Source organism: Pelophylax lessonae (genome assembly GCF_965119305.1).
Source record: "Pelophylax lessonae genome assembly, chromosome: 5".
In the NCBI taxonomy this organism is placed as follows: domain Eukaryota; kingdom Metazoa; phylum Chordata; class Amphibia; order Anura; family Ranidae; genus Pelophylax; species Pelophylax lessonae.
The window spans coordinates 390,411,720-390,425,161 of record NC_138772.1 but is presented as its reverse complement, the minus strand read 5'-3'; the positions used below and the strand labels follow the sequence as shown (position 1 = coordinate 390,425,161).

At 38.4% G+C, this 13,442-nt stretch overlaps 1 protein-coding gene across 13 annotated transcripts in view; it reads right to left on the bottom strand.

Annotated features, from left to right (window-relative positions):
* EPB41L3 (erythrocyte membrane protein band 4.1 like 3) overlaps window positions 1-13,442 on the bottom strand; it is a 294,466-nt gene that overhangs the window by 18,810 nt on the left and 262,214 nt on the right. For 10 of the 13 annotated variants that reach the window (XM_082259290.1, XM_082259292.1, XM_082259284.1 and 7 more), the window contains 3 exons: window positions 12,750-13,088; window positions 10,139-10,267; window positions 5,793-5,891 (listed from right to left, as the gene is read on the bottom strand). In XM_082259290.1, coding sequence (XP_082115416.1) covers window positions 5,793-5,891; window positions 10,139-10,267; window positions 12,750-13,088 — 567 coding nt within the window. The remainder of the gene's footprint in view (window positions 1-5,792; window positions 5,892-10,138; window positions 10,268-12,749; window positions 13,089-13,442) is intronic. The other 3 variants (XM_082259291.1, XM_082259293.1, XM_082259294.1) reach the window with 2 other exon arrangements.

The window sequence follows — 13,442 nt, the reverse complement described above, 5'->3', positions numbered from 1 at the left end:
GAGATTTCTGTGCTGTTCGGTACCCACAAGCCCCAACAATCTAGTAAGGTTTTTTTCATTGTCGACCCATCTTTGATAATTCATTTATATAGAATTAGAATGCCTTAGTCAGGACCTTTGTCCTTAAAAGGCTGCACCATTCATTACTCTTTCTTAAAAATGGACCTGCCTTACGATTGTGGACCTGCCTTTGTGTCCAGAATGAAAAACACTATGGCAATTCTGATGGAGGGAACTCCTTCCTTTCAGTATCCTACAGACAGGAAGGCAGATTCTTTTGTGAGATCCATTTCACTGTCACGTGATCTGCCCTTTAGCCCATTTTAGCCACAACCTTGGTGTCCCAGACATTTTTCTAAGTGGGCAAAACTTTATGATAGGGCTGGCAACAAGTGTCCTCTTTATGTGAAGCTAGCTGACCAATTGATCCCCAGTCATACATGTGTGATGCAGCACTGCATGCTGCCCTTCTAATCTCTACACATTTTGTTAAAGTGTAAAAATTCAAAATTAAATCCACTTGTATAGTAGTAGAGTCTCTGCACCAGGGTGGTTGGAGACAAACCCTTCCAATCTGTAGCGCTCGCATTGGCCCATCGGTGACTATGTGGGATCTCCATTGTGGGTCATCTGGACATCCTTTTACTCTGGGTGGATTGCTGTGCTTCAACTAATGTGGAGATCATCATTTGCACCTTGGAGTTCAGCTGCATCTACAAGATAGCGACTACAAGAAGTAGTCACCATCTTCGTTTGCCTGGTACGTGGGAATGATTCTGGATACATTGTAGGCATAGGCATTTCTTGCAAATGGGAATCAATTTTCACCTGCTGTAGGTTTCTTCATTTTAGGCTGTTTGGTATGGTCAACATCATATTCAAATTCTTCATTCCACTAGTGCAGTTAGCATGTCTTGGGCTTTTTGTCATCTGGCACTGGTTGTCAGATTGCACTTTCACGAAGCTTTACAGAATTGATGCTTCTGCATCCACAGATGCTTGCTTTGTCACAACGCCTAACAGGTGGCAGAATATGGAATGTGCTAATGTGGAATATTGTTTAGTTTAATTTATTAATATAGTTTAGTTTAATTTTCCCAGTAGATTATGCTTTGGAACAACCTAACATTTAGAAACTTCTTAGAGCTCTGCTGTGTACTTCAATAAATAAAAACAACAATTGAGTTTTTGTCTTTACAGTAAAATCCCTTCTTCTGCATACATTGAAGGACAGAGCACCCACCCCTCTGGAAGTTATTGACTGTGATAATTTGTTTCCAATGTGTACAGCTTTGTAAATAACAAAGCTGACTCTTGCAGATGGGGTATTGGGCCATCAGCAGGGGCCCACCCAGTAGGCGGTGCTTTTGTTTTTGAGCCAACATTCCACTCATGCAAGTGGCGTTATAATTGAATAATCATGATCTACAAAGATTTCCCCTGTCTTAACGAGTGTAGAGAAAATTATTCTCCAAAGTTCAATAAATCCTATTTTTCTTGACAGTCTCATTTTCTCAACAATACTATGATTGGAGGGCTGGAATGGGTTTTGGTGGTGTTTGAAGTGTTTTATTTTCTTAAAATAGCATTTAGTATTTTTGGATAAGAGGATACTATTTGTGTCTTTTGCTCAAAGAACACTGTCCCATGTGTTAGAAATGCTAGAGTAATCGGAGTTTACCTTTTACATACTTAAATACTTTCTATGGTGTCCTTCCATGAATACTTTAAGTATAGTAGACACCTGAACAAAGATACTGTATTTCCAAGTTAACCACCTGCCGATCGCCAGCAGGACATATACTGGGGCAAGTCAGCTCTGTCCAACTAAACAACGTAACTGTACGTCATTTTGCAGGACCGCTAGTGGGGGCATGTGCACACACCGATTGGCTGAAAAGGAAGCCAATCAGCGGTTCTGGCAGTCGTAATTGCCGCCAGGCACCCGCGATCGCTCCCCATGGAGATAGAACGGCGGTCTGCCACTGTAAACATGACAGACTGCTGTTCTATCATTTATGAACACAAGGAACCTGTCTTCCTATTATTTAGGAACCCAGGTCTCCATGTTTATGCAGCAAGCCCACCCCCCAGGGACACATTTAACCCTTTGATCCTTAACACCCCTGGTGTTAACCATCTCCCTACCAGTGTCATTAGTACAGTAACAGTGCATATTTTTAGCACTGATTACTGTAGTAATGTCACTGGTCCCCCCAAAAGTGTCAAAAATGTTGGGCGTCCGATCCGTCTGCCGCAATGTGGAAGTCCCGCTAAAAATTGCTGATCGCCGCCATTACTAGTAAAAAACTATAAATAAAATCTTTCCCCTAGTTTGTAGACACGATAACTTGTGCGCAAACCAATCAATATACACTTATCGGGATTTTTTTTATCAAAAATATGTAGCAGAATATAAAATGGCCTAACATGGTGAAAAAAATAGACATATATTTTTTTTAATGGGAAGGTTATATAGCAGAAAGTAAAAAATATTGTTTTTTTCAGAATTGTTGCTCTTTTTTTTTTGCGTTTATAGAGCAAAAAAAAAAAACGCAGAGGTAATCAAATACCACCAAAAAAAAAAGCTCTATGTGGGAAAGAATATTCATTTTAGTTGGGTAGAGTGTCGCATGACCGTGCAATTTTCAGTTAAAGTAACGCAGTGCCGTATCGCAAAAATGGCCTGGTCATTAAGGGGGGAAACCTTCTGGTCTGAAAGTGGTTAAGAGGACCCTTGCCTTATGAGAACCAGAAGTGGTTAGATATGTCCTTTGCTGTTACTTAAGGCTCATTTTTACCATTGCACTGTGGTAACATCCCCTTTTGTGCTTCAGTGCCATTCATCGTTAACGGCAACCAACGCACCTTTTCAGAATATCTGCGTGCAGTGTACATCAATGCATGATAATGCATTACCGTGCACTGTGCCAGCAAGATGACTCTTGGTTCCTTCTGGTGCACAATGCACGTTAATAAGCAGCATAATGCATCTGCTTTAAACACTGCAGACCACTCTGCTTTGAATGGACCATTAGTGTTTTTTTTTTCCACTTATATCAGTAGGGTATGCAACATTCTTGTCGCTGCATATGTTCTTTGAAGAAGCTCACTCCTAGGGAGAAAAGCATACATTGTAAGCATATTCTGTTCATACCTCTACTCTAATCTCATTGAATGGAATACAAATAAAAATTGAACTAAATTGAATTTTTTTTAGGCTATTATGCCAAACAAACATTCACATATTTTTCCTTCAAGGCCTTCAATTGTTATACCACTCATTTTAAAAGGATTCAACAATGTAAAATGGTTTGTGCTTTGGTTGATTTAATGTATACAGCATAACAATTCAGGTGTTGGTCAGACCACATTTTAGAAGCAATTTATTCAGAAATCAAGGTAATTCCCAACTACTTTTTTGTCACTGTAAATAGCAGTAAATATAGTATTCCCCATTCCCAGAGTCCCATTTTCTAGTAGAAAATAACAAACCGAATCTTGCCTTTGTATAAAGTTATTTTTGTTTTTCAGCAAAAGGGGTTTACTGAAGGCTATCTTACTAAATACAGACCATTCTGGATATAAATCCTAAATCTTAGGCTGACATTTTTAATTACAAACGTATTAGTCTTGCATACTGGCATTCCAAAATAGTTTTAATGAGATAAGCCCACATAGTTAATTGGATGAAAAGCTTTGAAGACCCCTTATTTTATACACTCAAAGTGCCTCTCCTGTACTTAAACATATTCTCTGAATATTCAAAAGGATAAAAAAAAAAAAAAAAGGACTATCAAAGTAGTTTTTTTTTTTTGCGGCTATCAAATCACTGCTCTTGTGCCAGTATGATCACAAAATTGCTCTTAACTAATTTGATCCAGCCGTAGATAACATTCCTCAGACTGAAATCAAAAACTGTTGTCTGCACTAAGCAATTAGGTATTATATGTAAAGAAAATGATTAATGGAAAGAAAAAACATATCTGAAGTGCAGTTTCTTGATGTGCACGCTGTGTGTTTCTAAATATGCACGGATACAAGGTGCCCCTGCCAAAGTATGCAATGCTTTTTACAACTCTTTAAGCATATACAGTAATGATGGAATATCTGAGGTAGCTTTTCCACAACCATTATTCAAAAAAGCTGCCCGATGCCTATAGCAAATATGATCATAACAATATTACTACTTACACAGGTGTTTAAAATGTATACCTTTTTCATTACAATCACAGTGTTTAATCAGAAGGTATAAGCACTGAGCTAGGTATATGTATACAAATGCTTTAGATATGCTTATTCAGTTTTCTTTTGACAAAATCAATCTGTTGCTGTGGTAAAATATAGTAGCTGGTAATGTATATAGAGTTGGCTGCAGGCCCAGGGATGAGAAAAATCACTGCAGGAGCAACTGAGGTAATTTATAGGACTATAAGGCTGGCCATACGTTATACAATTTTCTTTAGATTTACCTTCAACTATGTAGTACAAAGACCTGCCTTATAGGATACAATTGAAAGCGTTGTTGAGTTTTGACCTCATATGTTTTTTTGTAAATCTAACAGAAAATCGTATAAGAAAAATGAACATGTGTGGCCAGCATACCAAAAGGAGATGTGCAGCAGCCTGGGCCCCACTCAGCCAGACATGTCCGAGTATCAGCAAACCCTTGCATCCTTGGAAAATTGGCCATTAAATGCCAATCAACTGAATTAAAGTAGAACTATAGGCAAAAAGTTGAGAAAACGAGAGCTATAACCTCAGTCAGCTTTTTATTTTTTTGCCATATGTGTCCAGTTGGGAAGATTTACCTTTACTTCCTGTGTAGCCAAACAGGAAGTGAGAGGCAATCCCTGGAATTAATGGATTCCCTTGGGAAACCCCAGGTCACCAGAACTAGTGTACCCATTGGAAGGTTTCCCTTTTATTACGTTTCTAGGGACAGCTATACATTTGGGACTTATTTTCACTTTCAATGATAATGGTAAACAGGACAAATAGAGAGGATGAATTTCCCTAACAGGGGCACAGACCACAATAAAAAACTGATAGGTGTTCATTCCTTCCTCTCTGCTTATCCAAAATAAAAAATAATGCGTTTAGTTAAACTTTAGGAAAAAATATTAACAGGCATATGCTTTTTATATAAAACACCACTTGCTAAAAGGATTCTATTTCAAAGTATTTGCTACATACAGACTTTTGATGAATAAAGTTGCAACATTATTTGTAGCAGTCTACATAGCTTTGCCATAAATATGGTACATTACTAATAATATCATATGAATATGTCTGTGGCATGAAAGGCATGAGGGGTGACCTTGAGACAGAAGCATGTCATATATGAACTGGTATGAATGGAATTGTGAGAAATGGTAAATGATGTACATGTAGTTAGTCAATTAACTTAATTAGCTATGGTGTGTATGTTAAGAAATATGTATACATACATGTAACAGTAAGGTTGCATAACTTGCAACCCATGTCATTCTACCCATGACTTATTTTCAGTGTCCCATGTTTCTTTGCTTTGAGAACAGCGTGTGGAACTGACAAAGTATTCAGTATCATTACAGTTTAAAGAAAAAAAAAAAAAAACAGTAAGAACCCCCCCCCCCCCCATGCCTCATTTATGGAGTGAATATCTGCCATGTGCTGTGCTATTTTAGTATGTTAAAAAACATGTAAACTTAAAAGGAGAAAATATTAACAGCCAAGGCACAGAATCATCTTTGTTAATGAAACCTGCTAGCACGTGCTACCTTGAAGAGCTATACATATACAAGACTTACTTTGGTAATGTGTGTAGTAGTTGTAGTGCCATGAGATTCTGAAGTAATTGTCTGAGCGCTCATTAAAACACCAGGATCTGTGTCAGGGCGAGACACCATCTAAAAACAAAGTGATGCAAGCACGGGAATTTAATAAAGAGATATTTATTTACTGGAGAATTTTATTGTTAGATATGGTTGGATCACCACACCAAAATAAAAATAGACATAACTATGAAAGAGACCTTGTACAACTCACAAACATATGTATGTGTACTGTATATGTATACTGTGACAAAAATGTATAATGTCACACTGTCATGAATTATATTAAAAAATAGTGAACTGGACCTGTTCTAAAACATTTCCAAGATATCAGAGCTAATGTGCAGGCATTGGTACAGGTGATAAGTCTTCAAACTGATGCCTGTGCCTCTCCCATGGACCCCAAGCCCTGGGTATACATAAGCTTGTAATAAGCTTATATTTTGACAGCTTATTGATAAGGTTATGGCATAGCATTTGAAGTTGGGCACTATATATATATATATATATATATATATATATATATATATATACACACACATACATACACACACACACACACACACAGCCTGGGCTTGACCTGTACATAGGGAACAATTAAAAAGAAAAGTACTTGATGGTGCTAGAAGGTGCCTTCTCTTCCGCATTGCTTTGGACCCACCAACGTGACTAACTCCACAAGGCACAAAACAAAAAAAAATAAATTAAAGTGTTTTATGCTTAATGGAGTGGGTCACCGTGTTGCCAACCTACCAGATTGAAATTTACTGACATGACACCAACATTTACTGGCACAGCCAAGTTTTTACTGGCATTTCCAAAAGTTACAAAATTACTGGTTTAACTGCAAATTTCAGTATTTAAGCTATAAACCAGTACAATATACAATTAGAAATGGGATTAAGGGTAGATATTAGGGCAAAAGACATATTTTTTATTTTATTTTCAATATGTTAAGTAGCTCAGGGACAGGACACAGAACGGCAAGAAATTAGAATTAGAATGGTCAGGCACACACACATGAAATTGACTCTCACAGTGACACTGACAGCAGGGCAGATAATGAGGATGCCTCACTGACACGGCATGTCCCCTCCTGAGTCACAGTGACAGTCTCTCTCCACACCAGGTGGTCCCTTCAGTCCACTCCAGTCCAAAGAGCACTGAAAGACCAGCTGACAGCTTGCTGTGCTCCCGTACCAAAAACCCACACATGAGGCTCTGTCCACTCCGCTTGGCTCCCTTACACCATGACATCACACAACACACTCAGGCACTGCCTCTGCCAGACCCTCCCCCCACTTTAGCAGGCACTCAGATGGTCTCACGGGCTCTGCACAGTTTCGAGCCAAGCGTCACTGCAATATATTTTATACTGGCAACCTTTTCCTGTCACTGGCATTTACTGGCTGCCAGTAAAAATACTGACGGTTGGTGGGTCAAATTGAAGACAGCCTGCTGTTATTGTCTTAGAAATGTGTTAGGTCAGATTAGGTTCACTTTTAGGAAGAACTTCATTTTAATATTTTAGTTTTAGGTTCAGGGTACTGACAGACATTTTCTCTTTCCCCTGGAACCAATAAAAGTTGACAAATGCTAGACACTAAGAACAAAACCATTTTGAAAATACTCTAACTAGAAGGTATCATTTTTAAAGAAGTTCTACTCAAAAGAATGACCTGTCATTAGACCAGCTGTGCTTTATGCCACACAATAATTGAGTGCAAAGGACTGAGAAGGGCACCTTGCGCTAACATTTTGGAGTCCGGTGAAGCCTTAGCCATCTATAAAGACCGCCTTACTTTTTCTTTGTGATCTTTAACTGAATCCCTAAGTCTGTGTACAAATGTATGCTTCTGTTATCAGTTTAAATTTTCCGCATAGCTTCCCCTGCAACTGCCAACTCTTGGTAGGCAAACTTTATTAAATAGCAGTGCAGAGTGCTGGAACATTTTTTTTGTAGTATAAAAAAATAATTACACCTTCCCCATTGTACACCACCCATGTTAGTATTTTCTTCTGTTTTTGGGTTATTAGAAAACCTGCCACCATGTAATGGCCAAAAACGTCACCATCAAAACGGTCATGAAATCGCTTATCTGTTATAGTGTCCATATGTGAATTGTGGTAGTAGAATTAAAAAATAATAATGTTCTGCAAATTAACTTATTCTAACAATTTGTTTTTTTCTAAACTGGATAGGACATAATTGGTTAAATCAACCCCATAGCATTAGTTTGGACAAGTTTTCTTCGTTTTATGAACTTAATCCCCAATTAAAGCGAATGTCCTTGGGATGAATGCATTACCATTATGTGATATCCTGAAATTTTAATGGCAGTACATTTAGAAAAAACACACAACTTGACTTCTAATTGAATACTTCCACTTATGTGTTATCTGACAGAATCAGACTCCTCCGTCGATATTCCCTTATAATAAAATGTAGGATACTAGATCATCATTTTAACTAATTTCACCAGGTTCTGATTTGTTAATTCTTTCCTATGTGTATGATTGTTAAAGGGATCATTAAGGATTCAACTTGAGGTCAGTTTAGATGCAGTGAATGCTTAGCAGAGTTCTGGTGTATTATATGATTCTATAGCTTTACTGAGTCCAGTTCATCCTAGCAGTCAGTGTACCTGGGATGGACCACTAAGTACATTAATGTTTTAAGCAATGTCTGATTGACCATAATGAAGGAGACAAGCATATGGCCAGAGCGTCCGCTGGTTTCAGATTTACTATTGATTGCGGTGAGGAAAGCTGAAATGAAATATACTGATAGAATGAGAATGCCACATGTAAAGTATGGAATTGTATTTTGAACAGCGCTCAACGGTGCCATTTTTTCAGACAAAATAGCCCAGAATGTTTTACTTTTAATATTTAACAAACATTAAAAACCTGCATCTTGTTATGTGTACACAGGAGGGAAGTTTTATTTAGACATGTTGTAGTTCATCAAAATTGGAGAAGAGAAGTCTTTTTTTTTTATTAACACCTGAAACAATCTTATCCTTAACCAACCACCTTTAATATTTACTGTATTTTATTTCTATTGGCATAATAGTTTGCCAAATAGTTCCCATCAGGACCCAGAACACTAATGGGGAGCCCAGGACAAAAGCATCGCTAAAAAAAGGACCCGTTATCAGGTTTCTTCAAACATTATTTACATTTGAATTTAGAAAGGCGTACATTTTAAATAAGGTAAATATGTTTATATATACAGTATATAATTATGCATTTACATTTTAACATCAACTTTATTTGGTAATTCACCTAATTAAACTAAACATTTATCTTCAAAAAAGGGTTTCTTATCTTCCTTTGACCTGAGAGCTAGAAGAATGTATTCACTTTAGATACAGCACTATAAGCAACATTGCTGCGGCAGCTCTTCTCAAATGCCACTAAGTTTCACTAACTGCATTCCAGCACATGAAATGCTAGAAGCCACAGCTGTTACTCCCAGTCTGGAACCATTTCTCAAGCCCAGCTAAAGTTTGTGCTATATGGCTCTACAATAGTGACCTGCAGCACGATGTAACCACAATGTTTTCACATAGTTGTTACACTGGAAAATGCTATAACATACCTCTGACATTGAGATTTCCTGTAGCTTTTGTCGTCATCAGTAGTTCTCTATTGCACTCACCCAAGCATACACAATGGCCATCAGAACTCTTGCAATATCAAACCCACATTGCGTCAATACTTAGCAGTACAAGCTAGTTTAGCGGAGACCGGCCGGGATTCAAGCCACATATGGGCAGGTCATTGTTGATGGGGGAATCGAGTGATTTTCTTTCATGCAACCAAATTTCTCCATCTATAGCTGGCTTAACATTACACTAGCAAATTATGCAAACAGATTATTTTGCTTACTTATGTTGATATGTACCTTCTGAAATTGAACGCTTGCTTTGGGCTTTAAAAATGTGGAATTGTGCATATTATATCAAAGTCTAACACTGGACTAAAGCAGTGTCCTAAAAATTGATGTATAAGATGCTAGCATAGTCTAAAAGTGAAAAGTTTAGTGTGAAATCAAAATTTACAAAAAATAGAAAATTGGTTGTTTGGTAAGGGGAGTTTTTAGTGTGTGAGTAGTGAAAGGCTCTGAGAGTGGATACAGGTTTTTTAGCCCATAATCAAACGTTCACCTTATCCTACCACTAGTTATTACTCTTTTTGCCTTCTTATTTAAGAAGAATATTACAAACTCAACTCTCTGGATCAGGGTGATAATGGTGTAGGCCGAAAACCAGTGACAAATTAAAAACGGTAACAAACTTCTTTTTACTGTCTTTTACCTCTGATGACTCATAAGTAATGGTTTTAGTTTCTGTATGTATTACAGGTACATCTTTAGTGGAAATTTCAGGCTTCTCTCCATCTGCGATAGTGCCAAAAGTGATGATCTCGGTTTTCACCAGGGGTGACTGAGTAAAAAGAGATTCCATTCTTAAGTTAGTAAACAATAAAATACAGCAATGGGTTTTAAAAAGACAATTTCAGAAAACCAGATTTTTATTGATAAAAATGATTTTTCAATTCATATTATTTAATGGAAAAAAGTATGTCATGTTCTTTAAGCAATATTAAAGACTTGTTTTATTTTTTTTTTCTTGGTTTAAAAATAACAAACATATTATACTTACCTGCTTTGTACAGTGGTTTTGCACAAAGCAGCCCCAATCCTCCTCTTCTTGGGTTCCTCGCTGGTGCTCCTGGTTCCTCCCTCCTGCTGAATGCCCCCACAGCTAGCAGCTGGCTATGGGGGCACCCAAGCCGAGCCGCTACTCTGTGTCCATACACAGAGCCGCAGCTTGGCCCCTCCCCCTCTCTCTCACTGGCTCACTGACTTTGATTGACAGCAGCAGGCGCCAATGGCATCCACTACAGTCTCAGCCAATGAGGAGGGAGGGTCGCGGACCATTGAGGCACTCACAACATTGCTGGATCGAGATTGGGCTCAGGGAATACTAGGGGGGCTGTTGCACACAGAAGTTTTTTTTATCTTAATACATAGAATGCATTCTGCCTTTAGAACCACTTTAAAGATCCAACAACTTTTGTTTCAGAAAAAAGTCTAAAGCTGGCTATAGACAGTTCGAACCTTGGCTGGTTCAACAGGGACCTGCTAAGATTCAAACCATCTATGCACAGGCTGATTGATCGACTTGGTAACCACTTGGTAACAACTAGCATGTTGGATTTCTAGCATGCAGGAAGTGCCAGCTGCTATAGCCACTAGCAATAATCAATGTGTTCTTTCTTCAGGGACAGCCCCCTGCACCGTGTTGATTGGGGAATCAAGCTATTTTCTTTCCTGTTAACAGTTGAAGAATTCTAATTTGGTAGACTGTTTGGTCAACGGATGATTCTTGAGGTTCTTCATGGCAGTCTACCACACCAAAGTGATTAATACCATGTGATCCTGATAAAATCAGGCATCCCATTTCTCTGGGTGCACCAAGATAGTGGCACAAAGCATGTTGCTTTATACTAAAAACCTGCTGGCAAATAAGCATTTCTGAATATAGTAGTGGGTATCTAGAAATATATTACAGATACCATTCTTGTGTATAAACAAACTTGGTTAAAAATAAAAAAATAAACCAGGCATTAGGAGCAGAACCTTTAACCACTTCAGGACCAGAAAGATTTGCCCCCTTAATGACCAGGCCATTTTTTGCGATTCGGCAGTGCGTCAATTTAACGGAAAATTGCATGGTCGTGCAACACTGTACCGAAATAAAATGTATGTCCTTTTTTTCCCCCACAAATGGAGCTTTCTTTTGGCGGTATTTGATCACCTGTGCGATTTTTATTTTTTGCGCTATAAACAAAAAAGAGCGACAATTCCGAAAAAAAAACAATATTTTTCACATTCTGCTATAGAACATTCCCAAAAAAAAAATTTTAAAAACATAAACATTTTTCATCCTTAGGCCAATTTTTATTCTGCTTCATATTTTTGGTAAAAAAAAAAAAAAAAAAAATCGCAATAAGCATATTTTGATTGGTTTGCGCAAAAGCTATTGTGTCTACAAACTAGGGGAAAGATTTAGGTCATTTTTATTTATTTTTTTACTAGTAATGGCAGCGATCTGCGATTTTTAGCGGGACTGCGACATTGCGGCAGACAGATTGGACCCTAACTGACATTTTTGACACTTTTGGGGGGACCAGTGACCTTACTACAGTAATCAGAGTTAAAAAAAATATGCACTGTTACTGTAATAAGGACATAGGCAGGGAAGGGGTTAACCTAGGGGTGTTTAAAGAGTTAAGTATGGGCCTAGCGGAATGATTACTAACTGTATGGGGGATGGGCTTGTGAAATGACCACAGAGACCCGTCTTCCTTTATAGAAGGATCACAGGTGCTCTGTGATCATTTCAGAGAGAACATCAATCAGCTGTGTTTACACACAGCGGGAAGCGATTGCAGGTGCCCGGTGGCAATCGCCACTGCCAGCCCCATGGATCGACATCTCCGCTGCCTGTCCCCCCCCCAGCACCATGTGCATGACCGACATAGAGCTACGTCGGTTTGCGCAGGAGAGCCAGCCTGCCGCAGTAAATCTGCAGAGGGCGGTCGGCAAGGTGTTAGACAGCCAAATTAGAACCATGTTTAAAGTGCCACAGTGCATTTTAATTAGAATTTCCTCACAATGACATTTTATGTTAGAAGAGAATTATTTTTTAATATTTTAAAAGGTAACTTTGAGATTATATTATAGCATATTTTTACTGGATGCCACATGGTCTAAATAACAAAGCAAAATGAAGCAGGCAAAAGTAAATTTAATGTTCCAAAGCAGGGCATTATATTGCTCAAGCATGAGTTTAAGCAAGAATTACCATCTGCACATGTTAAACATTAAAAAAGCACAACATCCCAATGATAGCCAGTTACCTCATCATGCGGCTTGCCATCCAATAGCTGTGCATCATGAATATCTGAGCCATGCTGCTCCTCTTGAGCATAACTAGCAGCAGAAGCATCAACAGCCCCATCTTCCTCTTTATCAGTTTCCTCACTCCCTTTCAAGCAAGAAGCAATGACTGCATTTGCCTTAGCCGCGCCATCCAACTGCTCTGCACTCAGTTGAGCAGTATCCCCACTTGCATGCACACTCCCCGTCTCCTCCAAACTGATTATCCCCTGCACAACCTTCTCTTTCGTTCTTTGCTCTGCGTCCTCTTCTCCTACTTCTCTGTCAGTTGTTTCCCATTCAGTTTTTGTTTCAGTTTTCTGAAAAGAAATCGGGTCACTGTTAACTAAACATCACTTGCATTTTCAGGAAGAAAATGGGGTATTATTTTATTCACATACTTAAACAGTAAGGACAAAAGTTATAAGAAATGAAAACTAGCTGTCTTGCATACAGGTCTAGGCTAAAGCATGAAAATGAATACCCATGTGACCCATGGTGTAACTATAATGGGTGCACATGCCTTAAAATGTATGTAAACCCTAACAATGGACTTCTCCTAAAGAAAACAACTCCCCCATATTATGGAGAGGAGAAGGAGTTCAGCAATCCTAGCGCAGATTTGGTCTTAGGAAAACAACCAGGCTTCTCTATAGATACACTTTAGTACAGTA